Consider the following 19,590-nt stretch of genomic DNA (forward strand, 5'->3'; position numbering starts at 1 on the left):
CCCGGCCGCCTGCGACCCGGGCCGTGCGTGCTGCCGCCCGCGCCCCGGCCCCGCGTCGCTGCCTAGCTCTTATCCTATACCGGCTGCAGCCGGTCTCCGCCGGCCTCGGGGGCGCGCCGCCGCCGACCATGTGCTGCGAGCGCCGAGCGCAGCCAAGGAGGGGGCCTGCCTGGCGCGCGCGCGCCGGCCCACGTGGACCTGAGCCGCGCCGGTCGCGCGCCCGCCAGCCTGCCGCCTGGGCTGGGGGTCACGAAAGGTAACCGCGTCGCGGTCCGGGGCCGGGCCGCCCCCGCCAGCGCCGCCGGGGTCCTTGGCACAACGCCCCGATCTCCCAACCCGGGTGCGCCTCTGCGCGCGTGACCCGCCCAGACCCCAGAGCTTTGCTGCAACGCTAGTAGGAGCGCGAGCGTGCAGGGTGTTGGGGGTGCCTGCATCCTGTCTCGGAGCACCTCGGCCAGGCGCGAGCGCGCGGGTCCCCGTCCCCACCCGCGGGCGCCTTCCAGGCGCGCCCACCGCCCAGTCCCGCCCGCGCCCTGAGGATTTAGGGATTTCGCGGGGAGGGGGAACACGCGCGCGCCGGGGCTGATCCCGCGCGGCGCTCGCGGCTGCGGCGGCTTCGCGCCCGCCCCGGGCAGAACAGGTTCCTTCCAGTTTGGGTGTGAGCTGCGCGCGCGGCGCCTGAGTTCCTCCTGCAGCGCCCACTTCCCCTAGTTTCGTCAACTCGCGCACCCCCACAGTTCCCCTTCCGGCAGTGGGGAGGGAGTGCCGCAGTGGGCCCCAGGGAGCGAGCGGCCGGGCCGCTGCGGGTGCCTTGCTTCCCCCACTTTGCTGCACCGGCAGCAGCGGCAGCAACAGCATCCGCGTTGCGCGAAAGGAATGTGAGCAGCCGGGCTGAGTCAGCATCCCCGGCCCGGGGCGCGCGCGCACCCTCCAGGCAGTGGCGGCGTCGGCACAGGTGCATGGCTCCCATACCCGCGGGGAGCCCTCTGTAAGGGACCTGGAGGTTTAGACAGTCCGTGCCCCTCATCCCGTAGTCCCCGACCCCAAGGTCACTGTGAACTAAGCGGATGATGCACGCGAAATCTCAGGAGCTCCTCATGGGGACAAAGCATGTGTCAGATCCTAGACATTTCAGAGCCTGCGGGGGCGCAAACTTAGCTTCTTGGTCTCTACCTCACATCCCGAGGGCAAATTTGGAAACTGCTCGGAAGCAAAGGCCATGTTATTTGCATTCGTATGCAGACTTTGGCGCCGGCTGCTGCCTTCATTGGGGTTCGGAGAATGTGGTTCTGATGTCAGAAACTCAAGAGAGCCTAGTTTGGGAGTGCTTGCACGGAGGGTCGCCACCGGGAGGAGTCGGCGATCTGAATTTTAATAAAAATCCTTCCTTGCTCGCTGAGTTCTCTCACCATTTTGGGATAGGCTCTCTTGAGTTAAATGCCATCCTTTGCCGTTGACAAGTTCTGGTTGTGTAAGTGGGGAGAAGATTCGTTGGTACAGGGTGCCTTGTATGGCCAGTAGTGTACAGCCAGGGGGCCGCTGAGCAGCTTTGCAACCTTGTAGGCGTAATTTAACCTCGTAGAGCGTTAATTTCTCCAGATCTGTAAAATGGGGATGGAGGTGGTATTCCCAGAATTGGAGGGTTTAATTTATGGTACTTGTAAAGTGCGGATCGCAGTGACTGGCATTTGGTAAGGCCTCAGTACCCATTAGCTCTTGCTGCTGTTACGATTTATGCTTTACCAAGGCCAATTAATTGCTGACTCCAACACACTCCCTGTGAGAGAGAGCCCTTTTTTGAGTTGTTCTTCAAAGGATCCATATATAATGATATTTAGAAACTGATTTGAACACTTCATGCTAATGCAGGGCTGCCTGTAAGATAATCTTTGATATTTAGGATCTTACACTTTAATATTTAGGACCTGTTACTGTACTCTATATGGAAATATCATGTGCAATATGACAGCATATTCTGTATGTCTTAGGAACCTAAAGGTGCAGCCGGCCATTTATACCTGAGTGACTCGAAGCAAGTCACATAAAATCTCTGTACTTCAGTCTCTTGATTTAAAAAATGACTCAAATTATGCCTAAAGCCTCAGGAGTGAATGAATGATTGGAAAAATCACATCTGAATGTTTGAGCAAGTGAAACCTGGCTTTTGGGGAGCATGATTCTAATAATAATAATAATAATAATAATAGATTTTTGTTACTAATGTGTTACTATTCTTATATTTTATTAATATTAATCTTTTTTAAATGTTTGCTTTGTCCTCAACACTGCATTAAGTGCCATACATGTAATGCAATGTTAACCGCATCAGTAACCTTCTGTAGTTGACACTCATTATTCCCATTTTACAGATGAGGAAAGTGGAGGCACTGAGCACTGGAGGGATTGACCTAAGGTTACACCATGTTTATAGATACACACTAGCACTTTTTACCACTAGAGCTCATCCAAAGATGACATTTGCCATCTGTGTTTGAATAATGGAGAGGTGGCTGGAAACCCAACCTACGCACAGCCTTGCTAGTCACAAAAAAGTCACGCAACATGACTTTTGCCCACCCTAGTTAGAGGCTGGCTTCACCTTGTTCCCTCAATCCTAGTGAGACCAAGCGTGAAAACCCCTGCTTTTTTAACTTCTCCAGAGAAAGCACTGCATTGCCATGCTAATCAACACCCCCTTGCCCCCAAACAAAACTAACTCTGTTTAGTTCTAAATAAGAACAAAAGAACCTTTGGAGTCTGGAGTACAGGACCAGAAAAATCAGGAAATCAAGTGAAGGGCTCAGCTCCCCTCTTAGCCTCTCCTGTTGTGTCTGCCTGATCCCAAGTGGCAGGCAGAGCCCCCTCTCGGCTTTCCTTTACAGTGGGCAAGACCATCATGATGCCCTTAAGAAGACCCCCAACATGTTCTTGGGGAAAAAATTGGCTCTTCAGAGCTGTCCCCAAGGCTCCCTCTTTTAGCCCTCTTGCATAGGGTCATTTGCATGAGAACAGATTCCTTTGTGTAAAGTTGGCCTGCCTGTTCTCTGTCCACGTTTATAGTCCTTCAAGTCTTCGTGTTGGGTTGCTAGGCAGATATGACCCTGGCTTGCAAATAAGCTCACTGCATTTACCAGCCTGTGAGAACTTCAACTTGGGTAAGTAGACTGAAAGGAATCTGGTCTGGACCTCTGGGAAGAGGGTCCCGCAAGCCTGCTTTTGGGGGCTGACTCTTCAGGGCAGCCATCAAAGGGGGAGAATATGTGAAGGGGGCTTCCATGGGAGGCTTCGATGGCCCACCCACCCTTCCATTCTTCCTCTTCCAGTCTCTGTTCCACCCACCATGCTCCCATCCAGGGGCTTGTGTTCTGGGCAAGTGACTTGTATGCCACTGAAGCAATTTCTTGCTTTAAAACTTTAATATCTGCTTCTCCAGTTGGCCAGGAACTTCACACACTCTGCCATCTAGCAACAGTGAACCGATGGTCCAGGTAGTTCTGCTAGGTTTATTTTGTGATTTGGGGTCCTCCCCTGCAGCACCCCGCCAAATTTCACAGTTTGTAGGAAGGCAGGGCCCTTCAAACTGGGAAACACACACTTCTGGGAGAATTTAAAGATTTGCCAAGGGGTTCTGAGGCACAGATAGTGATGACGATGATAATAATAATACTACAGAGTTGTGTGCATGGCTTAGTACAGTTGCTAAGTTAACTGAATTAACACGTGCAAGGGGCTTAGCACTGGGATTGGCTCATGGTCAGGTTCCCTAACTCTTGGCTGCGACTCTTTCAACCTGTGAGTCCTGGGGGATTGAGGAGGATGGCGATCAGGGAAGCCTTCAACTGGCAGAGAGGACCTTGGGAGAACTGGCAAGGGGTGCTGAGCCAAGGGAGAGGTGAACAGCATGAGAGGAAGGTAGGAGGTATGTGAGGCCATTCTGTATTTGGGGACAGTGAGGTCACCTTCCCACTCGTGTGTGTGGGCGGCCGATGATTGATTTCTGTCATACCCGTTACCATTTGGTGCAGTATCGATGTATCGTTGGTGTCTGTCATTAACTCTGAAGTAACTTTTACTTGATCAGTACTGAATTTCATTCCTAGGCTTCTCAGTCTTCATAGTTGACTGCTCCTGTAGTTTTGCCATCTATTACTGCTTAAAAATTAAAAAAAAAAAAAAATAGAGAACTAGCCTCCGGGAGGCTTCTATAAATTATCTCAAGCCTGTTGCAAAAGTCCTAGAAAACAAACCCAGGCTGAGTGTGATAATCCTAGTGCTTTTGGCATGAAGGTAGGAGGATTGCTTGAAGACCGTTTGAGACCAGCCTGGGCAACATGGCAAGACACCATATCTAAGACAAATTTTTTTTTTTTTTTTTTTTTTTTTGAGATGGAGTCTTCCTCTGTTGCCCAGGCTGGAGTGCAGTGGCGCGATCTTGGCTCACTGCAACCTCTGCCTCCCGGGTTCAAGCAATTCTCCTGCCTCAGCCTCCCAAGTAGCTGGGACTACAGGTGTGTGCCACCATGCCTGGCTAATTTTTGTACTTTTAGTAGAGACAGGGTTTTACCATGTTGGCCAGGCTGGTCTCGAACTCCTGGCCTCAGGTGATCCACCCACCTCAGCCTCCCACAGTGCTGGGATTATAGGCATGAGCCACTGCTCCGGCCTAAAAAATATATATTTTTAAAAAATTAGCTGGGTGTGGTGGTGCTGTCACACCACTGCACTTCAGCCTGGGCAACAGAGTAAGACCCTGTCTCAAACCAACCAACCAACTCCAAATCTCAGAACAAAATTATTTAAATCACATTACATTTAGGAGTGAATGCACGTCACATTAAACTGTGTGACACAGTTGTGGGTCGTGGGATCTCATTGGCAATATTGGGAAGGGCTGTGTGTGGGACCAGTGGATTTTGCCCCGATCGAGTCACGCTTTCTTCTTTCTTCGGATAGTTGTTGAAGTTGCTCCACCTGCCCTGTTCCTCAAGGCCCAAGGAATAAAAACCTGCTCTCCTGCTGTGTTTCTTGCCTAAAGGGAGATGCTGACTTTCCCTATCTTGTCTAAACAGGTACCTCCTGTCCTGTGTTTCTAGATTCCCAGGAACAATAGGCAATGTTAAGCTTCCATTTTAACCCTTTAGGAGCAGTGCCTCCGTGAGTTTCCAGATGGCTAGGGGACGATGCGAAGAAACTACAAGGATGCTGCAGGATTGTGTTGTGGGCAAATGGTGAGGAGGGGCCCCGCCCTGCTGTGATCGGTGGGGGCCTGTGGAGTTAGGTGAGCTTTGTAGGGATACACAGCAGGACTGGGTCCAGGGAGCATCCATCCCTCCATCCTTCCCTCCCACGCCCATCGTTCATCCGTCCATCCACCCAAGCGGCCTCTGCTCATCCATAGCCCACTCGTGAGCACTGACAACTGCTGTTGTCTCCCAGGCCACAAAACCACACCTCAGAGGATGTGGTTCCTTCTCTCATAGTGTGTATAGTTTAGTTCAGAAGACAGGACACATGCGATTGTTACGTAAAACAGCATTTCAACAAGTGCAATTTTACAAGTGAGAATTACAAGTGAATGTCTTCTAAGAAAGAAAAGTCATCTAAGTTGAGGGGAATGATGAGATGAAGCTGGCAGGGCGAGGCAGAGCAGGCTGGGCTGTCGATGTTCATGTTACATGCACTCATCCAGCAAATATTGACTGAATACCTTCTGGGCCGGGTGCCGGAATTATGCAGTGCATAAACTATACAGAATGTCCCTGCCTTTACAGAGTTTCCGCCCTGGAGTTGTAGATCTTTCTTGCTTGAGCACCTAGCTAGCCAAGCATCCTGGACAAAGAGTTCTTTTGAAATGTTTCTGATATGGAAATGTAACTTCCATTTTCAATTAACATCAACAAAGGGGAGATTCCCCTCACACGCATCCTACATCTTGACCTCATATTGTTAAATTGTCCGAAACCAGATTTGCTGGAAGGCAGCATACTCCAAGGATGCCAGCTATTATTAGAGTCTGCTTAGCTGAAGGGACCTGGCTCAGGTTTAGCCAAGATGGCACAGATAGTCATGGGATTGTGTAACAAGGAACCATAGTTTGGAACGTTGAAAATGTAAACTGAAATCAGTCTTTATTTCCTCTTTGCCTTGTTTGTGACTATGGTGGCGTGTTTGTAGCTTCTGTCTTCTCTAGGTTCAGAAACCAGCATCAGAGCTTGCTTAACAAACAATTCTGGCAGATCCAGCCAGTAGCTGCAGGGAGTCTGGATTTTGCCATCTATACTCAGAATAGTTATGTTTTTATCTTTTTTTAAAATTAAAACATTTTTTTTTTCTAATAGAGATGGGGTCTTGCTATGTTGCCCAGGTTGGTCTGGAACTCCTGGGGTCAGGTGATCCTCCTGTCTCGGCATCCCAGAGTGTTGGGATTACAGGCGTGAGCCGCTGTGCCCAGCCATTATGTTTTATTTTAATGTTAGTAATGCTTTGGCTTGCATAGCACATTTTTAGTGTGTTCTCATATTTATTATCCCTTTATCCTCAAAACAATCAAGAGATGGACTAACAGTAGCCAATATTTCTTAGCACTTACTGAGAACTTGGGTTGGATTATTTCATTCTCACATTGTGTTTGGGGTTGAGAAAGTTTACTGTGACTCTTTTTTTTTTTTTTTTTTTTTTTCCCCTGATATCTAATTCCAGGCCAAAACTCCATTTTTCAGGTAAGGGAGGAAACTGAGACACAAAGAGATTCTGTAACATATCCATGGTCACACAGCTGGCAAATCACTGCTGAATCCTGGATACATACTCCTCTGGAAATAAGACAACACATCTCAAAAGTCAATTCCCCAAAAGGCAAATTTGCTAAGTAACTGCTTCACTAAATTGTTTTTTTCCTAAATTTGGGTCTTACCCCTATTTCTGCCCCTACCTGAGCCTTGGCTTCAGAGATTCCTAAAACTTTAGGGGAATCTGTCTTGGGGTGCTCAGGATGCCATAATAAAATACCATGGACTAGGCTGGGCTTGGTGCCCCACGTCTGTAATCCCAGCAATTTGGGAGGGTGAGGTGGGTGGATCACTTTGAGATCAGGAGTTTAAGACCAGTCTGGTGAAACCCTGTCTCTACTAAAAATATAAAAATTAGCTGGGCATGGTGGTGTGCATCTGTAGTCCCAGCTACTTGTGAGGCTGAGGCACGAGAATCACTTGAACCCAGGAGGTGGAGGTTGCAGTGAGCTGAGATTGCTCTACTGCCCTCCAGCCTGGGTGACAGAGCGGGATCCTGTCTCAAAAAAAAAAGAAAAAAGAAAAGAAAACTACTGTAGATTAACAACAGAAATTTACAAAAATACAGCCCAAACAACAGAAATTTATTGTTTACAGTTCTGGAGGCTGGCCAGTTTGGTTCCTGGTGAGGGCTCTCTTCCTGGCCTGCAGACAGCCACCTTCTTGCTGTGTCCTCACATGGCAGAGAGAGTGAGCAAGCAAGTTCTCTGATGTTTCTTCTTGTAAAGGCACTAATCCCATTATCTCATGACCTCATCTAAGCCTTATCACCCCTCCAAAGGCCTGTCTTCAAATATCATCACACTGAGAGTTAGGGCTTCAACATACAAATTTTGGGGGCACACAAACTTTTAGTTTATAAAAACGTATTTCATTGAGGAAGTAGAATGGATCCAGGGCAAGGATAAATCTACAAAAATAGAAAAGATAGTACAAAGCACTGTTTTTCTTAAGAGAAAGTTTCCTATTCTCATGCAAAAATGACAAAGGGAAAAAAATTGAACTTTTTTTTTTTTTTTTTTTTTGAGACAGAGTCTCACTCTGTTGCCCAGGCTGGAGTGCAGTGGCACTGTGTTGGCTCACTGCAACCTCCGTCTCCTGGGTTCAAGCAATTCTCCTGCCTCAGCCTCCCGAGTAGCCAGGATTACAGGCGCCCACTACCACGCCCGGCTAATTTTTATATTTTTAGTAGAGATGGGGTTTCACCATGTTGACCAGGCTGGTCTCGAACTCCTGACGTCAGGTGATCTGCCCACCTCGGCCTCCCAAAGTGCTGGGATTACAGGCATGAGCCACCGCGCCTAGCTGAAAAAATGGAATTTTGACATGTAAACCACTGATCAGGCTGAACATGACAAGGGGAAAGATATGATGCATAAGGTGGGCCTGCCAAAAAAAAAAATCGAACCTGGATCGGATCTCATCCTAGATCTACAAGCCAGTTTACCAGGAAAACGGGTCCAGGGAACATTTCAATAAGGATACAATCAGCTAAATCCAAAATTTGAGAAATGTTACAGGGCAAACACCGTAATTTATTTACAAATCTATGCAGAGTAAGGAGGAGGGGAGCCATAAATGAAAAGAAAAGAGACATGTGAACCAAGTGCAGTGTGTTGTGAACCTTGTCTGGATACTGATTAGAACAAACCAACTGTTAAAAAAAATACTGATGAGATAATGGAGGACATTTGAACTCTGATTGGATTTTTGATGATACTAACCAATTGTTAATTTTTAAAAGGAGGGTGTTATGGAATTGTAGTTATATAGTAAGAATTAACTTTTAGAGAATTGTACCAAAATACTTCTGGATAAAATTATATGATATCTGGTATTGCTTTTTTTTTTTTTTTTTTTTAAGAGACAGGGTCTTGCTCTGTTGCCCAGGCTGGAGTGCAATGACATGATCACAGCTCACTTGCAGCCTCGAACTCCTGAGCTCCAGCCATCTTCCCACTTCAGCCTCCCTCGCAGCTGGGACTACAGGCACATGCCACCATATCCAGTTATTTTGTTGTTGTTGTTGTTGTTGCAGAGAGATGGGGTCTCGCTTTGTTGCCAAGGCTGGCTTCTAACCCCTGGCCGCAGGTGATCCTCCTGCCTCAGCCTCCCAAAGCGCTGGGATTACACGTGTGGCCCACCACGCCTGGCCTGGGGCTTATTTCAAAATAATCCAGCATATGTGGAGAGGGAGGCTAAGGGAAATTGAAGGAGAGCGCCAGCCTGACCATGTGTTGATAATGGTTGAATTGAAATGTTGGATAAGTACATGTGAGTTTCTCAACTTCTGTGTGTTTGACAGCTTCCATAATAAAATGTTTAATAAGTGATAAGTAAATACAGCTTTGTAAAAGGTTCTTAAAAATGTGGCAAACAGGCTTCCAGTGAGCGAATTTCAGACGTTGACCTGGAGCTTTCTTCTTGTTCACACCCCTCAGGATTTTTCTTCTCAAGTGGAGGATGGACTTTTAGACGTTATTCAGAGGTCCATCTCCTCTCTCTGATCTGTGAGCGAGGACACAGATAGAATTTCCGCAGGGCTACTGGGTTTTTAGATGCATGGCGTGATGCCACCTCGGCTCTCTCAAACTGGCTCCTGCAACATGGCTTTCTTCTGTGACAGTCTCAACAGGTGGTTCGAGCCTAAAACTAGGCAGGATGTCATATGCCCCCTGTGGATGGGTTTCCTGGCATCGTTGGGTTCACAGAAATGATATTGCCCGAAACAGTGTCTGGTGTGAGGTCTCCGAGCTTTTTAAAAAAAAAAAAAAAAGCCACTTTGGGAGGCCAAGGTGGGTAGATCACGAAGTCAGGAGATCGAGACCATCCTGGCTAACATGGTGAAACCCCGTCTCTACTAAAAATACAAAAAATTAGCCGGGCGTGGTGGCGGGCGCCTGTAGTCCCAGCTACTCGGGAGGCTGAGGCAGGAGAATGGCGTGAACCTGGAAGGCGGAGCTTGCAGTGAGCCGAGATCGCACCACTGCACTCCAGCCTGGGTGACAGAGTGAGACTCCGTCTCAAAAAAAAAAAAAAAAAGCATTTTAATTATGTAAGTGAAATTGCTGTCCCAGGCTGGATAGAGGCATTCAAAGATGTCTTTTGCATCTTCTATTGAGCTTAGACTACTACATCTTGGCCCCTACACTCTAAGAAAGCAGTCTTTCCAAGTTGGGCTAGCCTCAAAATTACATATTGGGGTCTATGGGCAAAAGCCTGGGACACAAGGATGTTTATTACATGTAGATAATAAATAACCCTTTGTCCTGGCTATCGTGGTAACTGGGTTTTCCTTTTCACCTCGATGGACTAGGGTGAGGCAACATGTAAGGAAGTGCTCACTGCCCAGGTCGTGCGAGTACAGGGTGGCTACCTGAGCAGAAGGGCCACCTCCTGACGTTTTGTGCCCTAGGCATTTTGCTTGTCTCGCTCTAGCACTGTCTCACCTGGACTCACCTGGACCCATGCAAGAGACTCCTAACTCAGCTGCTTCTTTCATCTGCTGCCCTGCGGGGCATTTGTGTATTCTCAACAGGGCAGGGATTCTGTTACAATGTAAACCAGAGCCTGCTGCTCTTGCTGAATCCCTCTGGCTTCCCATCTCTCGCAGCAAAAGCCTTTCTTTCCTCTCTGACTCTAATCCCTGCCCTTCCTTTCTCCATTGTTTCTGCAGTGGCTTCTTTGCCGCTCCTTGCTTGTGCCAGACCTCAGCCTTTCCCAGTTTCTCTGCCTTTCCTGCATGGCTTCCTGATGGCTGCGTAGCTTCCTCCCTGACCTCACACAGATCCTTATCCAAATTGTGTTTTCTCGATGAGATTGTCCCAGACCACCCCCTTTAACTTTGCAGCCTCCATCCCATGCCTGAGCTCCTTCTTTGATGTTCTTCATGCTATTTACATTTTATTGATTTCATTTCTCCCCTCACTGTCAAAAAAGTAAGTGGTGTGAGGGCAGGGACTTTTGTCTGTTTCATTTACGGCTGTTTGCACTATGCCTGGTTTAAAACCTGTCAAGTCAGTACAAATTTGGTGGACAGATGACAGAATGCGTTGGGGAGTTGCTTCCGACAACACGTGAGCAGCTGATGCCCAAGGCCCCTTCTGACAGCCCCCGATGGCTCGTGGCCACCAGCCAGCACACAGACCATGTTCTGATCTGGGGAGTAAAACAACAGGAGTCCACATCCCAGAGACCTGCTCCCCCCTGCTCTTTTGTCTTTTTTGGCCTCAGCTCATCAGATGCTTTTGTCTCTGGAAAACCAACAGAACCCTCTGCCAGAAAGGTCTGCCCGACCTTCTTGTTATTTCAGCTGTTTTCAAGGTTCTCTAGGAGGATGCTTGGCCACAGGGAGGCCCATGGGAAACGAGGGTCAGGTGATGAAGTGAGTGGCTCAGGAAGCCCAAGGACTTCAGGTCTGTGTTTTCAGACGCTGCTCAGCAGATCTTCAGGTTGCTGCATTCCATTCGCTTCTCAGTGCTTCTGGCCCACAGCCTGCCTGTGGGTCATTTGGCTGTTTATCAGTACCTTTACCCCTAAGCCAGCCTGGAAACTGAAGGGAGGTCAAACTTGAGCACACTTAGCAGCCCTGCTTTAAAATGGGGGTCGTGGAGAAGAATAGGAATCATGGGTAAAGCTGATTGTCAACTAAAGTTCACTCTGCTCCTGCTTGGGGAGCATGAGACATGGGAAATTGTTTATGCTTGTGCTCAACAAGGATCTTTCACAGTCAGTTGTGCTCTGATGGAGCAGATGGGCCTTCGTTGTGGGATTTGTTGACTGACGTGGCCGAGTACCTTCTGCCCCAGTGGAAGGAGGGGTGAATGCTGTATTTGCCAAAGACTCTGCCTTTCTTTATAGCCAGGAGTGCTCCTTCCCTGTGTCTACTCTCCTTTCTGAGAGTGATGGAGAAAGAAAAAGCTGGCAAAATAACATCAGATAAGATCTGAGGGTAGCAAGTAAGGCCATTTTCTTTTCTTCCTTTGTTCTAAGGGCTAGATGCAATCAAATGCTTGGCTTATATAGCTGTATGTTTGGAGGCATTGTTTTCAGAGACAGGATCTTGCTCTGTTGCCCAGGCTGGAGTACAATGGCACCATCATAGCTCGCCACAGCCTTGAACTCCTGGGCTCCAGTGGTCCTTCCACCTCAGTTTCCCAAGTATCTGGGATTGTAGATGTACACCACCATGCGTGGCTAATTTTTAAATTTTTTTGTAGAGATCAGGTCTCGCCATCTTGCCCAGGCTGGTCTCCAACTCTCAGGCTCAAGCAGTCCTCCCACCTTGCCTCCCAAAGTGCTGGGATTACAGGCATGAGCCACTGAGTCTGGCTATGGAACCATTTTCCTTATATTTTTGTTTTGTTTTATTTTTTGAGATGGAGTCTCACTCTGTCACCCAGGTTGGAGTGCAGTGGCGCAATCTCAGCTCACTGCAACCCCCGCCTCCCAGGTTCAAGCGATTCTTCTGCCTCAGCCTCCCAAGTAGCTGGGACTACAGGTGCACGCCACTATGCCTGGCTAATTTTTTGTATTTTTAGTAAAGATGGGGCTTCACCATGTTGGCCAGGCTGGTCTTGAACTCCTGACCTCAGGTGATCTGCCTGCCTTGGCTTCCCAAAGTGCTGAGATTATGGGCATGAGCCACCGCACCCAGCCCCATTTTCCTTATAGCACTTGAGCTCAACGTTTGAGCTTAGATCTTAATCAAAGTCTGCACCTGGGCATCCATTCTTTGAGTGTCTGGTCTGCCTTTTCCATTTAGTTAACAAAAATGGGGAAAGGATTAAATGTTTCCCTGGAGGTGTGGGTGTGAAGAATAATGCAATGGTCTGCTGGCTAGATTCGCTTATTTCCATTCTATGAACATTTTAAGTAATGATTCTCTTTGAAAATCCTCAATGGAATGTTTCATCATGGAACACTGAAGAAACACAATTTGTTTATTTATATTCCCACCTAAATTTTAGCTTCTTTCTTAAGTGAATTTTTTTTCCCTGAAGTCTTGTACATGGGATCCATTCTGAAATGGATTGTTGACCAGGCATGAGGCCACTCTAGTGTTCCAAGCTAAGAAGCTTTAAGAGGAAAAGTCTCCTGTGTCTGTTGCACATGGTCAGAAGCCAGTAGAATGATCTCGGAATCAAGCAGCAGGTCCACAGGTGTTTGTTAACCACCCTCCTTGTGCTGAGGCTCTTTCTCCTGAAAAGGGAGATGTCTTTGGAGTCTTAAGATCAACAAATACCAGTTGAGTCTAATTGAGTTTGAGATAATACATCTCCTTTTGGGAAACAGAAGAATTTGCATTTCTGAACAATTGATTCATTGGCCTCCAGATGACATGACTGTTTACTTGGATTTCCTTTTAGTTTGATTAAGTACATATTTGCCCATTCTTTTGGTTTTTATCCCGGTCTTCCAAAATTTACATACCTCTAACCACCCCCATCCATGTGGATTGATCAATTGGGTTGGCTTGCAAGGATGTACAACTGGAAAAAGTGCCTGTCATAATCCCAGGCCTATCTTTTTTACACAGTGGTTCTCCTTTAATCTGCTCCATACATTGGATGTTCAACTGAAGCTTTGTTGTTGTTGTTGTTGTTAATTTTAGATTTAAAAAATACAGATAAGGTCTCACTATGTTGGACAGGCTGATCTTGAACCGCTGGCCTCAAGTAATCCTTCCGCCTCGGCCTCCCAAAGTGTTGGGATTACAGGAATGAGCCACAATGCCCAGCCAACTGAAATTTTTATTTGGTCCACAATTTCACCTCTGTTCCTCCTTATTAAACTTGCAAATTGGCTGGATATGGTGGCTTATGCATGTAATCCCAGCACTTTGAGAGGCTGAGGTGGGAGGATCACTTGAACCCAGGAGTTCCAGACTGGCCTGGGCAATATAGTGAGATCCAGTCTGTACAAAAAATAAAAAAATTAGCTGGGCGTGGTGGCATACACTTGTAATTCTAGCTACCCGGGAGGCTGAGGCAGAAGGATCGTTTGAACCCAGGAGTTTGAGATTGCAGTGAGCTGGGATCTGTCTCTTTAAAAATAAATAAATACATAAATAAAATAAACTTGCAAATTTAGGGCTTTTAAGTGAACTAGAGCTAATCTAGTTTTATCCTTGGCTCCATTTGCAACCTGTAGCTTAAAGTATAACCTTCAATTCCCGTCTTTCAAAACTCAAGTCTGATTTGTCGCTTTCATTTGTCCACTGAAGTTGAGTCATCAGTTAGATTAAGCAGTTTCCTTTTTCTTCTTGCACTAGACTCATGATGTTTTTGTTTTCCAGCAACTTTGCTGCTTAAAGTGTGATCCAAAGACGAGCAGTACAGGCCTCACATGGGCTTGTTAGAAATACAGATCCCAGGCCCAGCCTTACCTACTGAATCTGCGGTTTAATCAACATAAAATCCACAGCAGATTCATATGTACCCCATGTGTAAGATGCACCGCTGGTTGAACATGTCTTTAGATTTTCGTATTAAAATTACATGGCTAGGATGCAAAGGGACACATTTCCATGAAAAAAATTTTTTGAAATTTTTTCTAACATTTTATTATGAAAATTACAAACATACAGCAAAATTAAAAGAGTTCTTTAGTAAGCACCCATATATCTGCTACCTAGATTCTATTATTAACTTTTTAAAACCATTTCCTTTCCCCCCAGATTAACTTCTGTCAAGAATTTTGGCTGGGCCTGGGTGTGGTGGCTCACACCTGTAATCCCAGCACTTAAGGAGGCCAAGGCGGGCAGATCACTTGAGAGGTCAGGAGTTCGAGACTAGCCTGGCCAACATGGTGAAACCCCGTTTCTACCAAAAATACAAAAATTAGCTGGGGTGTGTTGGTGGGCACCTGTAATCCCAGCTACTAGGAGGCTGAGGCATGAGAATTTCTTTTTTCTTTTTCTTTTTTTTTTTTTGAGATGGAGTTTTGTTCTTGTTGCCCAGGCTGGAGTGCAGTGGTGCGATCTCGGCTCACTGCAATCTCTGCCTCCTGGGTTCAAGCGATTCTCTTGCCTCAGCCTCCCAAGTAGCTGGGATTACAGGCATACGCCACCACGCCTGGCACATTTTGTATTTTTAGTAGAACTGGGGTTTCTCCATGTTGGTCAGGCTGGTCTCAAACTCCCAACCTCAGGTGATCCGCCCGCCTTGACCTCCCAAAGTGCTGGGATTACAGGTGTGAACCACGCTCCCGGCGAGAATTTCTTGAACCCGGGAGGCGGAGGTTTCAGTGAGCCGAGATTGTGCCATTGCACTCCAGCCTGGGTGATAGGGTGAGACTCAGTCTCAAAAAAAAAAGAATTTTAGCTGGGCATAGTGGCACATGCCTGTAATCCCAGCTATGTGGGAGGTTGAGGCAAGAGGATCACTTGAGCCCGGAGTTCAAGACTGGCCTAGGCAACGTAGCAAGACCCTATCTCCAAAAATGTTTTTTTAAATGTAGAAACATTAGGTTATAGCATGACTGTTACAAATAACCATGTCTTGGTAATAAGGGTCTCACCTCTCCTTCTGGAATTCTCAGTGGCACACTGGGATTTAGCAGCATTGGGGGCTGGTCCTGGTCCCACCCAGAACACTGGGCCTCAATATCCTCATCTATACAGTGAGTGGGTTGGCAGAGATCATCTCTAATGTTACTTCCAACCCTGTCGCTATAGGTCCATTGCGAATATTATTATCATCACTATTTTTCAGGTGGAGAAACTGATGAACCAGTTAAATATTTGAATAAAAACATCTGTTGGCATGGAAAAGTGATTATTTCCTAAGCTACTGAGTAAAACACAGCTGCACTGGCAGTTTTAACTGTGTTTTCTTGTCAATTTTTGTTCTTTCAGGAAACCTTACAGAAACATGAAGCCCTCAACCATCTGCTACTCAGTTATTCGGGGCTGACGGCGGCTTCTAGAACATCCAGGTGTTCTGCAGATGCGAGAACTCATCCTGTAGTCACCAGATGGAGTCCCAAACAGCCAAACAGATGTAAGGCCTGTGCTGTGGCTCTGAGGCCCTGAATACAGAAGGGTCACTTTCTTAGTGGCCAAAGAGCAGTTGTTGACATTGATGTCTAATTATTGAACACAACCAGTCATTTTACTGAGCTGCGGTGAGGAAACACTGACCATAGAAGATCAAGCCAAATTAGGGATTGCAAATTTCCTGATTCTTTTGAATTAGGATTCCAGATGGGGGCCTCATTTCTATAGCCCCCAATATTCCTATAGCCGTTATCACTGCCATCACCACTGCCACCAGCATCTTCTTGCAGACTCCACCCCTGATCCCCAGAGACTTCCTGCTTTGAAAGTGAGCAGAAAGGAAGCTCTCAGAAAAATCTCTAGTGGTGGCTGCCGTCGCTCCAGACAATCGGAATCCTGCCTTAACCACCATGGGCTGGCTTTTTCTAAAGGTTTTGTTGGCGGGAGTGAGTTTCTCAGGATTTCTTTATCCTCTTGTGGATTTTTGCATCAGTGGGAAAACAAGAGGACAGAAGCCAAACTTTGTGATTATTTTGGCCGATGACATGGGGTGGGGTGACCTGGGAGCAAACTGGGCAGAAACAAAGGACACTGCCAACCTTGATAAGATGGCTTCGGAGGGAATGAGGTGAGTCTTGAGATGCCAGGCCAGCCTTTCTTTGGATGTCTTACTCCTGTTCTTGAGAGGGGAAGGGGCCATGCAAAGCACATAAAGAGTCATTGATGGACCCATTCTGATTTAGTTAATTTATTAATTAATTTGGTTTGAAGCCAGCATAGCATCGTGAAGAAATCCAGCCATCTAGCACCCACCCATCTATCTAGTAACATTCATTATGTGTTAGGAGCTAGGAATACAGAGGTGAACAAGATAAAACATTTTTGCCCTCAAGTTATTCATTGTCTGGTGGAGAAGACAGGTTAAAAGGAAAGTAAGGGGCTAGGTACAGTGGCTCATGGCTGTAATTCCAATGCTTTGGGAGACTCAGGCGGGAGGTTCACCTGAGCCCATGATTTTGGGACCAGCTTGGGCAACCTGGCGAGATCCCACTTCTACAAAAAATAAAAGCAAATTAGCCAGTGGTGGTGGCACACTCCTGTGGTCTCAGCTACTCGGGAGGCTGAAGTGGGAGTGTGTCTGGAATTGGTGGGTTCTTGGTCTCACTGACTTCAAGAATGAAGCTGCAGACCCTCGCGGTGAGTGTTACAGCTCTTAAGGTGGCACGTCTGGAGTTTGTTCCTTCTGATGTTCAGATGTGTTCGGAGTTTCTTCCTTCTGGTGGGTTCGTGGTCTCGCTGGCTCAGGAGTGAAGCTGCAGACCTTCACGGTGAGTGTTACAGTTCTTAAGGCGGTGCATCTGGAGTTGTTCGTTCCTCCCGGTGGGCTCGTGGTCTCGCTGGCTTCAGGAGTGAAGCTGCAGACCTTCACGGTGAGTGTTACAGCTCATAAAAGCAGCGTGAACCCAAAGAGTGAGCAGTAGCAAGATTTATTGCAGAGAGCGAAAGAACAAAGCTTCCACAGTGTGGATGGGGACCTGAGCGGGTTGCCACTGCTGGCTCGGGCAGCCTGCTTTTATTCTCTTATCTGGCCTCACCCACATCCTGCTGATTGGTAGAGCTGAGTGGCCTGTTTTGACAGGGTGCTGATTGGTGTGTTTACAAACCTTGAGCTAGATACAGAGTGCCGATTGGTGTATTTACAATCCCTGAGCTAGACATAAAGGTTCTCCAAGGCCCCATCAGAGCAGCTAGATACAGAGTGTGGATTGGTGCACTCACAAACCCTGAGCTAGACACAGGGTGCTGATTGGTGTGTTTACAAACCTTGCGCTAGATACAGAGTGCCGATTGGTGTATTTACAATCCCTGAGCTAGACATAAAGGTTCTCCAAGGCCCCACCAGACTCAGGAGCCCAGCTGGCTTCACCCAGTGGATCCCGCACTGGCGCTGCAGGTGGAGCTGCCTGCCAGTCCCGCGCCATGCGCCTGCACTCCTCAGCCTTTGGGTGGTCGATGGGACTGGGCGCTGTGGAGCAGGGGGTGGCGCTCGAGGAGGCTCGGGCCGCATAGGAGCCCACGGAGGGGGTGGGAGGCTCAGGCATGGCGGGCTGCAGGTCCCGAGCCCTGCCCCACGGGAAGGCAGCTAAGGCTCGGTGAGAAATCGAGCGCTGTGCTGGTGGGCTGGCCCTGCTGAGGGACCTAGTACACCCTCTGCAGCTGCTGACCCGGGTTCTAAGCCCCTCATTGCCCGGGGCCCGCAGGGCCGGCTGGCTGCTCCGAGTGTGGGGTCCGCCAAGCCCACGCCCACCCCGAACTCCAGCTGGCCTGCAAGCGCAGCGCGCAGCGCTGGTTCCCGCTCGCGCCTCTCCTTCCACACCTCCCTGCAAGCTGAGAGAGCCGGCTCTCGCCTTGGCCAGCCTAGAAAGGGGCTCCTACAGTGCAGCGGTGGGCTGAAGGGCTCAAGTGCCACCAAAGTGGGAGCCCAGGCAGAGGAGGCGCCGAGAGCGAGCGAGGGCTGTGAGGACTGCCAGCACGCTGTCACCTCTCAGGAGGATCACTGGAGCCCAGGAGTTCAAGGTTGCAGTAAGCTATGATTGTGCCACTGCACTCCAGTGTGGGTCACAGAGCGAGACTCTGTCTCTTAAAAAATAAGTAAATAGGGTGGGTGCAGTGGCTCACGCCTGTAGCACTTTGGGAGGCTGAGGCAGGTGGATCACCTGAGGTCAAGAGTTCGAGACTAGCCTGGCCAACACTACCCTCTCTCTACTAAAAATACAAAATGTAGCCGGGCGCGGTGGCAGGCACCTGTGACCCCAGCTACTCGGGAGGCTGAGGCAGGAGAATCACTTGAACCTGGGAGACAGAGGTTGCAGTGAGCTGAGATCGCACCACTGCACTCCAGCCTGGGCAATAAGAGTGAGTCTCTGTCTAAAAAAAAAAAAAAAAAAAAAAGTAAATAAATAAATAAATAAAGGGAAATAAGAATTATAAGCAAATAGCTTCTGAGCTCACATCCAGAGTTTTTTGTTTGTTTGTTTGTTTGTTTTGTTGTGTTTTTTTTGAGATGGAGTTCCGCTCTTGTTGCCCAGGTTGGCGTGCAGTGGCACGATCTCGGCTCACCGCAACCTCCATCTCCCGGGTTCAAGCGATTCTCCTGCCTCAGCCTCCCGAGTAGCTGGGATTACAGGTGTGTGCCACCTGGGGAGAAACCCCAGAGATCGGGTTTCTCCATGTTGGTTAGTCTGGTCTCAAACTTCCAACCTCAGGTGATCCGCCCGTCTCGGCCTCCCAAAATGCTGGGATTACAAGCGTGAGCCACCACACCGAGCCCCAACATCCAGAGTTTTTGGAGAACAGAAGCGAGGGTGTGGAACCCAACCTGGGGTTTCAAGGGAGGAGATGGCCTTTGAAGAGCAAAAGGGAGTCTGTGAGGCGTGGGAGATGTGACTCACTTATTTATGAAAGGCGTGGCTTACGTTTAAGGCATACTGAACTCTAAGGGACCACAAAAGAGGAGCCTATGCATCTGATGAGTTGAAGTGTTTAGAAAACAGCTCTTGCAGATTTTTGTTAAAACGCCCAGCTCCTTTCCCTGCTTAGATGGAGAACAAGCGTTAGAGCTTTCAGACTTCAGGATTTTCTTCTTGGGCTAACGTTGGTCTGATTGTCCAGCTCGGATTCTGTCTACACTGGGCGAAACTCCTCCATGTGGTTCGGGGGGAATCATTTCAGCTCACCGCTTAGGATGACGCATAGGGCATCTCCACAGAGTTTTGGCCACTTGCATCCTAGAGCTTGATGCTT

At 48.1% G+C, this 19,590-nt stretch overlaps 1 protein-coding gene across 14 annotated transcripts in view; it reads left to right on the plus strand.

Moving 5' to 3' along the window:
• ARSG (arylsulfatase G) overlaps positions 1–19,590 on the plus strand; it is a 187,273-nt gene that overhangs the window by 34,093 nt on the left and 133,590 nt on the right. For 3 of the 14 annotated variants that reach the window (XM_034942764.3, XM_063599344.1, XM_055101708.2), the window contains exon 2: positions 15,646–16,414. In XM_034942764.3, coding sequence (XP_034798655.1) covers positions 16,197–16,414 — 218 coding nt within the window. In that variant the 5' untranslated portion in view covers positions 15,646–16,196. Of the gene's footprint in view, positions 1–13; positions 257–737; positions 956–15,645; positions 16,415–19,590 lie in introns of those variants that run through there. The other 11 variants (XM_034942762.3, XM_063599345.1, XM_057300297.2 and 8 more) reach the window with 8 other exon arrangements.

This window comes from Pan paniscus, chromosome 19, assembly GCF_029289425.2.
Source record: "Pan paniscus chromosome 19, NHGRI_mPanPan1-v2.0_pri, whole genome shotgun sequence".
Classification (NCBI taxonomy): Eukaryota; Metazoa; Chordata; class Mammalia; order Primates; family Hominidae; genus Pan; species Pan paniscus.